This window comes from Tinamus guttatus, unplaced genomic scaffold (genome assembly GCF_059628265.1).
Source record: "Tinamus guttatus ecotype Peru unplaced genomic scaffold, ASM5962826v1 Tinamus_guttatus_pri_ptg000004l, whole genome shotgun sequence".
Classification (NCBI taxonomy): Eukaryota; Metazoa; Chordata; class Aves; order Tinamiformes; family Tinamidae; genus Tinamus; species Tinamus guttatus.
In genome coordinates this window covers 17,542,290-17,556,074 of record NW_028288538.1, presented here as the reverse complement: position 1 = coordinate 17,556,074, position 13,785 = coordinate 17,542,290, and the positions used below count along the sequence as shown (strand labels likewise).

Below are 13,785 nucleotides of genomic sequence, written 5' to 3'. Positions count from 1 at the left end.
AGCTTCCCTTTGTCACTGGAGCCGGTGCGCTGGCCTGCTCCGCTCGCCGCGGTGGGACGGGTGTTCGCTCCACGTGGCTCCGGCCGGGAGCCTCCATGCCCAGCGAGGTGTCCTGGTGGCGCCGGTGGGGGTTCTGTGGCGGGATCTTTTGGTGGCACCGTCCGATGGTCCGCGCTGATCCCCTCGCATCTCACGTTGATGGTCTGCGTCCCACTGAAGCTTCACAGAAACCCGAGAGAAGAATGGAGAAGGAGCTGGATAAACAAGTTAACGCCCAGTAAGCTTTGCTCTGAACTTACCAGCGCCAGCTGCTGCTCCCACTGCAGTTGTGACCTGCCTGGGGTAGGCTGTGGTTTTCATTTTATAGCAGGCAAACAGGGAAAGCTCTACTTCGCACTTAGTGCCGTGATGTTGCTCCTGTGCAACAGTAACTGTTCACGTGCCTTAAGGTGGCTTTCCAAGGTCCATTCAGGAACGCTTTTTCATTATTGGTGTTCAGTGCCAGAATGAGGATACCCACCAAGAAAGTGTGTAATAAAAAAAAAGGGATATATAATTTACAAATCAAGGATTCTTACGCCGTGTCTGTTGTGTTTTTCTTCCCTCAGATCTGTAAGAGCAAAGCTAAGGAATCCCAGCAGTATTACCACAGCTTATCCATCCGGCAGAGCCTGGCCATCAACTTCAACATCCAGCAGGACTGTGGCCATTTCCTTGCTGAGGTGCCTGTTCGCCTCCTCCCGTGGGAGGATGACGATGCTCCAGAGGTGGAGGAAGGGCAGAAGGAGGAGGAGGAACCCGAGCGGAAGAACAGGGAGCCCCCTTCCAGCACAGAGGCCTCGCAGAAAGACAGCTCGAGCGGCCAGGGCACCATGAGCAAGCAGCGCAGCCGCGTCGTGGTCATCACGCGGGAGGTCCCCTACTTGACGGTGGCCGACTTCGTGCGGGAATCTGCACCCCGCCATGCAAAGTGCCCGGATCTATACGAGAGGCAGGTCTGTCTGCTCCTTCTCCAGCTGTGTCTGGGCCTGGAGCACCTGAAACCCTATCATATCACACACTGTGATCTGCGGCTGGAGAACCTGCTGCTGGTTCATTCCAGACCAGGGGGCAGCGCTCTGAACTCCGAGTCTGTGGAGCCCAATCCCAACACTGCCTGCCCAGCCAGGCTGATCGTGAGCAACTTCTCCCAGGCCAAGCAGAAGAGTCATATGGTGGATCCTGAGGTCCTCCGGGATCAGTCCCGTCTGGCTCCGGAAATCATCACAGCAACGCAGTACAAGAAGTGTGACGAGTTCCAGACTGGCATCCTCATCTACGAAATGCTGCACTTACCCAACCCCTTTGATGAGAACCCTGAGCTGAAGGAGAAGGAGTACACCCGTGCTGACCTCCCCAGGATCCCTTGCCGTTCCCTCTATTCCCAAGGGCTCCAACAACTTGCCAGCTGCCTGCTGAATCCCAACCCTTCAGAGAGGATCCTGATATCGGAAGCCAAGGGAATCCTTCAGTGTTTGCTGTGGGGTCCACGCGACGATTTGTTCCACGCGCTCCGCGCCTCGTCCAACCCAGCGCGAAGGGATGCCGTGCTCCAGAACTGGCTGGACATCAAACGGACGCTGCTGATGATCAAGTTTGCAGAGAAGTCCTTGGACAGGGACTGTGGAGTTTCTCTCGAAGACTGGCTCTGTTGTCAATACCTGGCGTTTGCCACTACCGACTCGCTTCACCGCGTTGTGCGGATCATGCAGCAGCAGCACTAGTTTGCAGAGCCTGTTGCTTTTCACGAAGCCTCCCCCTGCGCCAGCCCTCACTCCAGCCTGCCCTCGGGCTCACACTTCCTACAAGTGTTGTTTTCTTTTTTTTAAAAAAAAGCCTAGATTTCAAAGCCAGCAACCCCGAGCAAACAGGTTCTAATTGGAAACATCGCATCCCGTGTCTGATGCGGTCAAAACTTTGCTTTCTGCCAGGCTTAGTTTTACACTACATTTGGATCAGACATTTTGTGACCTGGTTGGTAAGGAGAGCAAACCTTAACAGATATCACTATTCCTCTCGTGGCAGTGAACAAACTCCCCTCCTCTTCTGGATGGTTTCTGTCATTTCTGTGTGTAGCATTGGTGACAGCCAATGGCAGTGACCATCAGCAGAGATGGATTAATCATTAAATGGGAAGTGATGGTCCACCACGGTGCAGGCCACAAAGCCCCATTGCTTTCAGTCCGCATCCCACGCGAATCTTGCTCTGCGCCTAGTCAGTCACCCCTATCTGGTCTGGATTCCCCTTTCTTCTGGCCTCATCCGGAGGGGTTTGGGTCCTTGCAACGCTTTGGGCCTCCCGTCTTCCCCGCAGCGCGCTCGTTCTGCTGGCTGTGGCCGTGGCAGCAGGCAGGATCTGTGCTCTGTCCTCCCGCCCCTCTCTGCCTCTTACTGCCTACCCGTATCCTAACTGTGGATCCTTGATTTCAGCGATCCTGCCTTAATCAGACCGTTATCCCTCGCTTAAGTTCTGCGCATTAGAAAGCACGGGATGCACTTTCTGTCTTCCCTTTCCCTGTATTCCCAGGCCGGGTGGCTGATGTGCTGTGGATATAGCTGCGTTCTACGTGAGAGCAGGGAGCGCCGGGTGGACAGTGGGAATCCCCCGTCCCTCGCGGAAGGCTCTGGAGCCTCCTCTGAAGAGGGCAGAAGGACGTTCCCTCTGCGGCAGTCGCGCGTTGGGAAGCAGCCGCCACCTCTTCTCTCCTGTCCGCAAAGCGCGATGGAAACGGCGCAGCCACACGTGGGCAGGGGCAGGAGCACTGGGCGCTGCCGGGCCGCACGGAGACTCCTGTGCTCCGGGCAGGTCTCCGAGGGTGAAAGCAAGGGGCAACCACAGCGGTTCCCAGCTAGCGAGGGAGCTGTTCAGCTCGGCAGCTGCACCGAACGGAATCGGGATCCAGTTTCCTGCGGCATCGTTCGGCTGCTTCTCTCCTCTGTGTAACCAGGTTTTGCAGTGTCTAGTAGGCAGCAGCCTAAGCATGGGGCTCTGTCAGGATAGCTCGGGGAGCACCGCACACAGGGCCTGGGGCTGGCAGAGGAGTTACTGAGTACTGAAGAGACGGAGCTTTCACCAGCGCAGCCCACGGAGCTCTTGGCTTTGCTTCCCCGGGAACGCGGAGTTCGGACACGGGGGGAAACGCGGCACCGAATATTCTGACCTGGGCGATGGACAGCAGACAGCCCTCGTTAGGAGCCTGTGCTTCTCTCCTATGGATCTATGTGCAATTCTTGTATGTATTTTTTAAAGCTGTACATTACAGTGTTCACTTTACGCACCAGCCTTTACCTGATGCTAGATCTGCAGCCCCTTCCTGTACCTTCCTGGCACATAAACACGCAGATATCCGTGTGGTTTTTTTTTTTTTGGGAGGGGGGGGAATGATGTTTCATTTTAATTGTTAAAACTGTGAGGAATCAATTCACTTCAACCTTGAAACAAATAGCCACTTTATACAGCATATGTATGCTTGGACCGGATGCGTGGACACTGAACAAACAGTCCTGCAGGCTTGAGGTCAGCAAAACTAGCTCTGGATCCACCCCATCCACTCAGAGGGGGTGAAATGTCTCTATTAGTCTTCTCTGGCATCTATCAGAGCTAAGCTGAACACTGTGGAGAAGCCTACATCGATTGTGCAGTAGAGTATAGGCTGTTTCTGAGACCATTCTAGAGAGTTTTGAAATTCTGATTATTATTCTGTTGTTTGATTCACCTGTATCAGTGAAGGATCAGGCAAGGATAAGAATAATATATTTTAATGTGATATGTGTTTTTTTTTTCCTTTTGGCAAAAAAGGTTAGGATGTTGGCATTGATTAAAGAACAAAACAAAAAACAACAAGTGCGTTGAAGGTCCGAGTGCAATGTATGTAGTCGAGGTACTTCCACTACAGCAGGAGAGAGCTTCTCCGTGACGCCGCGTCCCACGGGCACCGCGGGCGCTGCCGCCGCCGCTGCTCTGTGCCCTGCCTTGGGCTGGCGCTGCGGTGCCCGCGTGGCGCCGGAGCAGCCGCCACGGGCAGAGTTTGGGCTCTCGGCACCGCTTGCACGCAGCGCTCGACTCCCCTCGTGTTTAATGCAGCTGGTCCAAAGCGTTTGCATCTCTAACTATCTAATTTCAGTTTGTGCTTTTGTGATGAACCAGTACTCATTTTAGCTCTGCAGTATAATCAAGCATGGATAGATGTTCACTACCAATCTCCTTCTTGTGCAGCACTGGGTAAACTTTAGCAGTTTGTAGTGTTGTGTGTGCGTGCGCGTGTGGTTTTGCTTTTTTGTTTTCTTTAAAAAAGAATGGTCAACAAAGTCGAACAAAACCTGGCCCGAGCTGGCGCTGGGGGCGCCGGGCTGGCTCTGCAGACCTGCCCCTCGCCGGCGATGGTAACTGTGCTCGCGATGGTGCTCCATCCCGGCAGCAGGTCGTGCCGGATAAACACCCGAGAATGTGCGCAGCACAGTGAATGTAAACACCCCCGGGAATGCTACAGCATAATTGCTAGGCAAAAGGAAAAAACCCTCTGTGCCTGCGCCTGGGCTGCTGCGCGCGGGAGCAGAGCCTGCCCGCGCGCGGCGACTCCGGGTGCACACTCGGGATTTTCAGGAGCGTAGCACTTTCAGCCGAGCTCGAGAAATAGGAAGAGCTGCAAATCTAAGATAACAGTATTGACTGTAAATATATATTTTTCTATTAATAAAAGCTGCCATTCAAATATTTTTAACATGAACTCTACAGATTTTTCCAGTGCAAAGTAATTTCTGGAAAACTGCTTGAAGAATTACGAGTGGTTTCTGATCCTTTTAGAGCCATTAAAATCTCTCTGCTGTTACAGAGGGAGCACAGTGATTGGATTCACAATGTTTAGTGCCTTGTCAAGAACCCAGAAGGAACCGGTCAGTCGTCGGGAATCGCTTTCCTCCGGCCCAGCCCCGGCAGTGGCGCTGCCCGCGCGGCGACGCGAGGGCTGTTGCTGAGACCTGCCGTGGTGGGTGCGCGGGGCCAGGGCGCCTGTCCCACGAGAACGTTTGTTTCCGCAGGTTCAGTTACACAAACTTAGCACAACTGAACCTAGTCCAGCTTGGCTTCCCGTAACGGGCCCAACGCGGCTTTCGGATGTGGCAGGGAACGTGCCCAAGGGAGGTGGCCCGGGTCAGGAGTTGGTGGCTCTCGCCTGGCCGCGGCAGCATCCCCGAAGCCTTTTGCTCTGACAATCCACTCCAGGCGCGCGGCTGGGGGCGACCCGAGCGCGGCCCTGTGACGCGGCAGCGCTGGAAAACTCTTCCCGAGACGTGTCGGGAGGCGCCTTTGCTCCGTGTGTCTTACCAGTGAATCACCAATTCCAATTTATCTTTCAAGCCTCAGATTTGATCCAGTCTATGCATAACCCAGGTGAATGTAAAGAGAATCTACTAGTGAAAATTTGCCCAGAAATCTTCAGGAATAAAGGGGGTCCAGGATTTTACTCTGGAGCCCCTGGAATGCCAGATATGAGGCATGGCCTCCCTTTAAACTTCCCATGTGGTGAAATCTGTAACTCAGGCTGCAATATCCTCTTGCCGGCCTGCAGACAAGAAGGCAGGGAGCGCTGCACAATGTTCCACCTTGCACCTTGTAAGCTCCACATGTGCCAAAAGCACCCACAAGACATGAATGGATCATCTTGATGGATTAACACAGGAATTCCAGCATGTTGGAGAGGATATACTGTTCATATAAACCAGGTGGGTGTTGGCAGTCAGCTATTAGAGAGTTTATCCTGCAGCCTCGTACACGAGGTCCCATAGTTCAGCACGTAAAATTAGTGTTTGCTGCTGAATGAAAATGTCTCCATTTCTCAGTTGTTGTGCTGAGAAGACCCACCCAAATTAATTGATTTTTTTTCATTTTTAACAAAATGTTAATAGACAGTTAAGTAGTCAACAGCCATATGCAATTATGAATTAAATAGCCTTGTTTTTTATTTATTCGCATTTTTTCTGAGGGAATATTTATCAGTGGGAAGTGCGTCAGACTTTATCATGCACTTCCCCTGGTTCCCCGAACAGAAACTAGTTTGAAAGCAGTTTGAAAGCATTATTTGCTTCGGGACAGGGCCGTCCTTTTTCCCCGAGTTGGTGGAGGTTCTGCTGCTGCTCCGGCTCCCGAGCTGGACAGGGCCCGGCCCGAGCGCTCGCGCCGTGCAGGGACGTGGTGACTGGTTCTGCAGCAGGATAACGTGCGAGAAGGGCAGGACAGGATTGGAAACGCCTCTGTAATAGCGCTGCTCCCAAACCTGCATCCGTGGAGATATCCCTTGAGGGTTCCAAACACTTCAAGGAAGGAAAAGGCAAAAAATCCTTTTCTGTCAAATCCCCGTAAGGTCTCCGGTCTGCAGCAGGCAGAGCGCGGCCTTTCCCTTGCCGTGTTGCAAGGCATTTCTGCGTTGGACTTCAGGCTCCGAAGATTTTTGTCTTTTTCCTTAAATCCAAGGGGAAGATTTCAGGGATTTAGAAGAGGTTGGGTTTTTTTTTATATGGAAGAAATATATGTTCATATATATGCATATATTTATGTGTGTATATGAAGCTTTGTAACCCAAAACTATTCTTTGCCCCCTTTTGTTGAAAATATATATATTATATATTGTATATATAATATATATTTAAGGTTGTGTAAAGTTGAACGTAGTAGTTTCATAAAACAAATTGCACCTCTTCCAAAAGAACTTGAAACCTCTGTTTCTTTATCCTTTGGCTTGTTGGTGTTGGAAGGTTTTGCAGTTGGAATCCTTGGGTTTTTTTCTTTTAAATCTTAATTATGCTGAGCATTTAAGAATATGTTCTTGTTCTTGATAAAAGGGGAAAATTATTTTAAAATTAGGGATTCCAAAACTGATGATCTTTTATAAATGGGATTTCTTTAAAATCTCTTGGAAAAAAAAAAAAGGGATTTTTTTGCTTGTTTTTGATTTCAACTCCATTTGTTGTGGGTAATTTGTATCTGGAATTCCCGGTTGCGTTGCTTTATCTGGTGCTTCATATTGATACTTACACATTTTTATATGAACGAGTATATAAGCTCCGAGCCTCCCCTCGTGATCGGGGCAGTGACACTCTGGTTTGCTGTGGTACTTTGCTGTGTACTCCGTGGCATTCATGTTACTGTGTAAATAAACCAGTTTTATTACACTGAAGGTCCGATTCGCAGTGTCCTCCTTTCCTCTCCCGCCAGGCGCAGGAGCCTGAGGCGCCGCTCCCGGAGCCGATCAGGAGCCTTGGCCGCCGGCTGGCGCATCCCGGAGAGGCTCTGGCTGCGGAAGGGCTGCGGCGGGCGCAGCTGATCCGGGCGTCCCGGCCGCCGCGCTGGCGGGAACGGGGAGCGCTCCGTGTCCGCACTGGTGCCGAGGGGCCAGCGGTTCCCCCGGGCTGCGGGGAGCTGCCGCGAAGGGATAAACGACGGCGAGCGGTTCATCCCGACGCTGCGGCAAACGGGATGGCGCTCGCGTGCGGCGGAGCTCCCCGCGTCCCGCGCGTTCCCTCGGCGTGCGCAGCCTCACGGAGGCGGCTGGGACGCAGACGGGCCCGTGCGGCGGCCGCGACGCCGGAGCTCCTGCACCTCGCTCCTCCGCACGGCTTTGGGACGTGGCGACGGGGGCTGCAGATGCCAATTTATTGGTGTGCACCAGATGAGCCCACGGGCATCAGAGCAGCGCTGCCGTTCTGCTTGAGCAGAAGCCTTCCAAAAGCAGTCGAAGCTCCTTTCCTCCTCCTTTTATAAATCCAAAGCTGACTCCAGGGACATCAGTAAACACAGCGCATTTAGCAGCCTGCCAGGGAGATCTTGGCCTTACCAGAGTAATCCAGTCTGCTTTAATGGAGTGCCATGGAGCCAGTTTAAAGGGCTGGATTGGGCTGTTTGTGAGTGGCAATCACCAAGCCCTGCTGTGGAGAGAGGAGCCATCCCAAGCCAGCAGGAACCCTTGCAAGGCTCCGTAACCGCTTGTTTAACCCAGGTCCCTTTGGAACTGACTGAGTTTTGTCCATGCAAGTCTCTAGTCGGGGTTTGCTTGAGCTCGCGCCAGGCGTGAACGCAGCTGAAGCCAGAAGATGCCTGTAAAAAAGGCACAGATACTCGAATACTGCAGTGTTGATACTGGAAGCTACGCAAGGAGACCATAAACCCAAGATGGCCCTAACGAATTCACAGAACAGGCCACGGATGTTAACACCAAACAGGGACCGTTGTGTCATTTGTCAGACCTAGGCCTCCCCTCTCACCTTGCTACTACCGGGCTGATATATCCTGGATTGCAACAAATCTCCTGAGACCAATCAATTATGAGCAAGGGTATTTTTCAGCCTTTGGCGGATGGAGGAGTCGCGGCTCTGCAGAGAAACGTATCCTCAAAGCCCATGTTGGGCCTGCAGCCCCGCGGCGGTGCCCTGGTGCTGCCGCTGCCATCCCGCTGCGCCGGCGGTGCCGGCCCCATCCGCCCGCAAGGCCGCGGCTGGCTCCCTGCTCCCGGCCCATCTGTGGGAGGAGCGGCGCGGAGATGGGCTTGTGTCCTGCCCCATGGATGGCCAGCAGCTCAACCACCAAAGAAAAGGAACGTCCCACGAGCTGCGGATCCAGGCAAGTCTCCTGGCAAACTTACTCCAGTTTAGTCCTGCAAATAACATCCAGGCTCGCCTACCTTAACTGCTGCAGCTCATGGATGAGCATCTGCGTGGGAGTTACTGCTGAAGCAGCCACCGCAAGACATTAGGGTTATCCTCGGCTTAAAGCGAGGAGCAGCAGTGGGATATCAGCGGTGCTGTGGGACACCACATGACACTTTTTTTTATGGCTCCAGTTAAAACTGTTGTAAAACCATCCGCTGCTTCATAAAACCAAGGCCCAGAGCCTGACCAGCACTGACCCCTTTGCAGCATGAACCACACGACTTGTTTCCCGTGGCAGCAGCGGCAGCTCCCTCAGCTCCCGTCACCTTCCGCGTCTCTGCCAGGGCAGGCTCGGCACACGGTCCCCTTCCCGCACTGCCCCACTGAGACCTTCCTGGGCCGCAGAGATGTGTTTTGGGAATCCTAAAATTCACCAGGGAGGCGGTGGGAAATAACCCGCCACGTGTTCCCGGGAGCCACGGGCCGGCCAGGCCTGACTGCGCGAGAAGAGAGCGGACACCGAACCACCCGCCCGGACACGTTCCCAGGCCGGCCCTCGCGAGGAAACAACGGGGAGGCAGCACAGGCCCCTCCAAGCAAGACCCCGGCGACAGCCTCGAGGCGGCAGCTCTCCGTGCCCGGAGGCCCCGCCAGCTGGACGAAGAAGCTCCCTCGCACACACAAGACACCGGACAACAGGGTGCCATTTCCCACAGAAGGGCCCCTGCGCCTTGGTGTCCACCCGCACGCGCAGCTGGAAGTGCGGCCGGGCTCAGGGGAGATGCAGCAGTTGACACCACCAAGCGCCTGACACAAATCCCATTAGGAAGTGTAAATAAGCCTGAACGGAAGGGCCGCTGGATGTCCCCAACACCTCCTTCCTCCCGCAGGTCTGCTGCTAATCCCCCGCAACCGAAACACGTGGCGGCGGCGTCACCCGCGGCGAGCCCACGGGAGGACCGTGCCAGCCGCGAGCCACAGCCCGCACGACTCCCTTCACGTTCTGTTTAACGCCGCGTGTCTTTTATAGGGGTTGGTTTCTTTGCTCCTTTGATAATTTTCTGAAGTTCTAATTTTTTTCCCCTTAGTTATTAATTAAATGTCAACTCACTGTGTAGCCAGTAATCAGATTACCCGTTAATACCTGCCTCAAGCAATCCACAGTGATTAAAAGAAAGGGTGGACATTGTGCTATTTTTAATGCAAATGATTTAGTCTCTGAGGCTGAGATTGAATTAAAAGGGAGATCAACTTAATGAAGGATTGAATTAAATCGGAAACATCTGATTGCAATATTTCTTACATCTCCAAATTGCCAAAATAAGCCAGCGGCGTGGCTCTGGATTTACGCTGTCTCCTGGAAAGGCAGGAAGAGCAATTTGTTTTAGCTATGTATGGAAAGCGTGCCTTATCCTGGATATAGTCAGGTAAGTGCTCCAAGTCCTTAGCGATTTCCAAGTGGATATAACGTAATAGCAAAAGATTCCACCTGCATAACAGCCACGAGTTCATTGGTGAAGATCCCTCCCGAGTTCTTCACTCGTAGGCTTGATTCCCAGGAGGGCTCTGCTGGCCGCTCCTTCTGCAGGTACTGACGTGGTTTGAGGATAACTCCTTCTCGCACTGCCCGAAGCGCCGCAGGACGGGTGTGATTACACATTAGTTTCTCCTTTCAATGCGCTTATTCGCTGTGAATGGCCCAAGGATGTAGGAGCTCCTCTCCAGACCAGTGAGCTCAGGACGCTCTGTGCGCTGCGCTCAGCCGGGTCTTCTCCTGGGTCTGAAAAGGGGCCCTTCTTACCCAGCTCATCATCCCGGATCCCACAGCTGCTCCTGCCCCAAGTCGGACTTTGGCTTGGAAGTGCTCGGCTGGCGCGCTGCATTTTAGGCATCTTCCCGAGACTCCCAACTGCTTTGGTTAAACACTTCCACTGGCTTGGAATGACTATTTATGTTTTAGAAATGTAGAAAATTAATTTTTCCCCACGTCAATGTATTTCTTTGTACTTGGATCCAGTGAGTGCCTTCGATCCAGTGAGCGCAGACAAAAGATTATTCTTTCCAGCAGGGTTGAATGTGAGCCCCTGCCTTGCAAAAGCAGCAAACAAAAGCAAGAGGGAAATCTTGGCAGCCTAAAGTTATGACCTAATTCTATCCTCGGCTGCACTTCGTCCTCTCTCCCAAGAGTCCTAAGCCCAAACGAGCTGCCCTTGCGCAGAACAGGCCTTGCTGTCGGCCCAAGCAGGCCCGCGCAGGAGGCAGTAACCGCACACAACGCCGCGATGCCGCCCGGCCGGCTCCGGGGCGCCACGCGTCCCTGGGGAAGGCGCTTCCCGCGCATCAACGGGGTTGATGCGTTACGGGTCTCTTTTTGGGTGGGGGCGTCCACCAAAATCTCGTCAGGAATGGGAAGCCTAAGTCTAAATCCCACTGAGCTCTGCGGGAGGTTCCCAAAGGAGACGGATCCCAGCAGCCCATCTCAGGACACCTCCTTCCTGCCTTCCCTTATCCCTGTAACAAGCTGGGATCCTCCGGGGCTCTTCCCGTCCCGCTTGGTGCAGAGGTGCCAGGGAGCCGCGAGCTGGATGCCGAATGTTCCCTGCAAGAGCCGCCACAGCAGGCCCGGCCTGCTGAATTAGGGCTTTGCCCTCTGGTTGTACGGGATTTTATTGTTCCTTTTTTTTTAACCAAAACCAATCAATAATAGCAGTATAACACACGCTCTCTCTATTGCTTATATATATTTTTAAAGCCTACAACGGTACTTGCCATCTCTGTCACTATAAAGATGTTCCCAAGCAGGTTAAAACAAAAGCAGCAACAACAACAAAAGGCAGATGCAAATATGAACCTTCCGAGGGGGAACGAGAGCTCTTCCCAACGGCCGGTGCAGTGAGGAGCTCAGCCCCTGCCCAGTCTAACCCCAGGGTGAAGCTGTACTGGAGCCTTCAGTAAATCTCCCCTCCAAGACAGCCTCGGCCTGTGGGGAATCCAATCTCAGCCCTAGCAACAGTATCTTATTCCTGCAGCATTTGTGTGACTGCTGCTGGAGGTAAAACTGTATCAGATATGTGGTGTTTTTGTTGAGTTCACAGGCTTTCCTACCCCAAAAATGCTTTGTGGCTGGAGCAAGGGAGACCCGTTTTGCTCTGTGTAATGGAAGCTCAGGTAGGTGAGTCAGAAATCCCCAGCTGGAGAGAGGATTGCCTGAGCTGGCTGGGAGCCGGAGGATTTCTGGGTTAAACACATGGCTGCCAGTCGATCACACAGGGCTTAAGATGAGCCAGCACGATACTGAAATCAGGGGAACTGTGCTGTACCACGCTGGAGACCTACGCTATTTTTACCTGCTCTTGACTTGCAGGAGAACTGCAATCCAGCTGTGTCCGTGCCCAGGGTGCTCCGTGCCCAGTACTCACAGGTGGTGACAGTCCCTGCACAGGCATCGGCCACTTTCTCGGTTTTATAATTGCAAAGCAAATGCAATTAACAGCATTTACTGAGGAGATCAGCTGGCCTCCTTGGGGTTCTCACTTTGCCTTTAGCACTCTCTGCTGGCAAAATGGAACCACGGACCCCACGAAACGAGGAGGAGGCCGCGAGCTGCTCCGCGTCTCGGCACAAGCGGCGAGGACGGGGGCTCGAGCGGCTCCCGGGGCCAGGGCAGAGGCAGCGCTGGGGCCTCCCCACTGCAGAGATCCCTGCCCGGGCGACACGGGCGCGCGGGAGCTGGTGACGGGAACACGCACAGCGGCGCAGGGAAGGCAGCGTTCCCCACGGCGGGAAGCCCTGCCTCTTAAATTCAGCTCCCCTCTTCCTGCCCCTTAATGTCACTTTCCTGAGTCAAGTTGTTTACTCAGTGGTGTTGGGATTTTTTGGAAGAGGAATTTGCTACCATGCTTGTAGGCTGGATCTGTAGAAAGCCGGGAGGAAAAAGATGGCCAGATGCATATGCTGCACTAAGAAAATCCACATTGGTATCATTTTCTTACCCACTGAGCGTTTTCTTTTTCCTCCTATAATTGGAAGCTCGCATGCAAAACCTGAGAATCTGCCACCACACCGCGGATCCACGACTTCAGTCCATAAAACTGATGCCATGCAATGAAAGATGCCTCCCAAGGATGTGGTGAGGATTAAATAATGCTGGTAAGATCCTTGGGCTTTTCGGATTGAAATAACTACAGAATGGCATAGCCTTTGCATCTATTATTAATAAACACCAACCGTGCCCGTCTTCTAAGCATCTTCCCTCTGAAACGCTTCAGCCAGACTGCTTCAGCTAATCAATAATGTTAAGGCACTCGGCACAAATATCCAGCATGCAAACTTCTATTTTTTCTCTTCATTATCTTTTAAAAAAGAATTCATATCATTAAAAATAAATATGAGCAATCACGCGCACAACAGTTTTTAATACCAGGAGGAAGGGAACATTAGAGCACGGATTGGATCTCCTTGACGTTTGGAGAGATGTCCGGGAGATGGCAGCAAACAGCACTCCAGGGAGCCCAAATCGCCGCAAGGTGAACGCCTCAGAGCTGCTAAAAACAGGGCAGCAATTAAATGTTTTTATCGTCTAGTCGCCATGAACCAAACTCGTTTATTTTGCTCTTTGCGGAGAGGCAGAGAAAATAGGGACTTTCATAATGTTGGACTCAGCGTATGTGCAACAATAAAAATAGAGTAGCACTTGAAAATGACTTGTCAATTTGATAAAATTTATAATTATTGGAATCATTTATTCCCCCAACAGAAGGCTATCGCTATAGGTCCCCTTGCATAAATCAAGAAGACCATTAAAAATAATTTCGGGAGGAGAGCAATTTGTTTTGAAATGAAGGTCAATCTCATTAGATCGCTGTAGCAGGTATCCTAATAACATCCTGGCAGGAACGAGGTATCTCATTACAGAAGTTGTATTTTGTTTGAAATATTAGCTTGTCATTAAGTGAGCACTAAAGTACACATAATATTGGAGAACATAAATTATTCCTCTGAAGAAATGGCCTACAGTATTACAGAGGCACTAAAACATCAATGTGGGCTCAACATAAAACTTAACATTTTATGGTGTTTTCTTTTTTCTAGCTGGATCTAGGACTT

The 13,785-nt window shown here is 52.2% G+C and overlaps 1 protein-coding gene across 1 annotated transcript in view; it reads left to right on the top strand.

The window, feature by feature from the left end:
- The window catches only part of PEAK1 (pseudopodium enriched atypical kinase 1), a 97,446-nt gene extending 95,451 nt beyond the window's left edge, over positions 1-1,995 (top strand). The window contains exon 7 of the mRNA XM_088520732.1: positions 609-1,995. Within this exon, the coding sequence (XP_088376858.1) occupies positions 609-1,763 (1,155 nt within the window). The 3' untranslated portion in view covers positions 1,764-1,995. The remainder of the gene's footprint in view (positions 1-608) is intronic.
- The last annotated feature ends 11,790 nt before the right edge of the window (positions 1,996-13,785 follow it).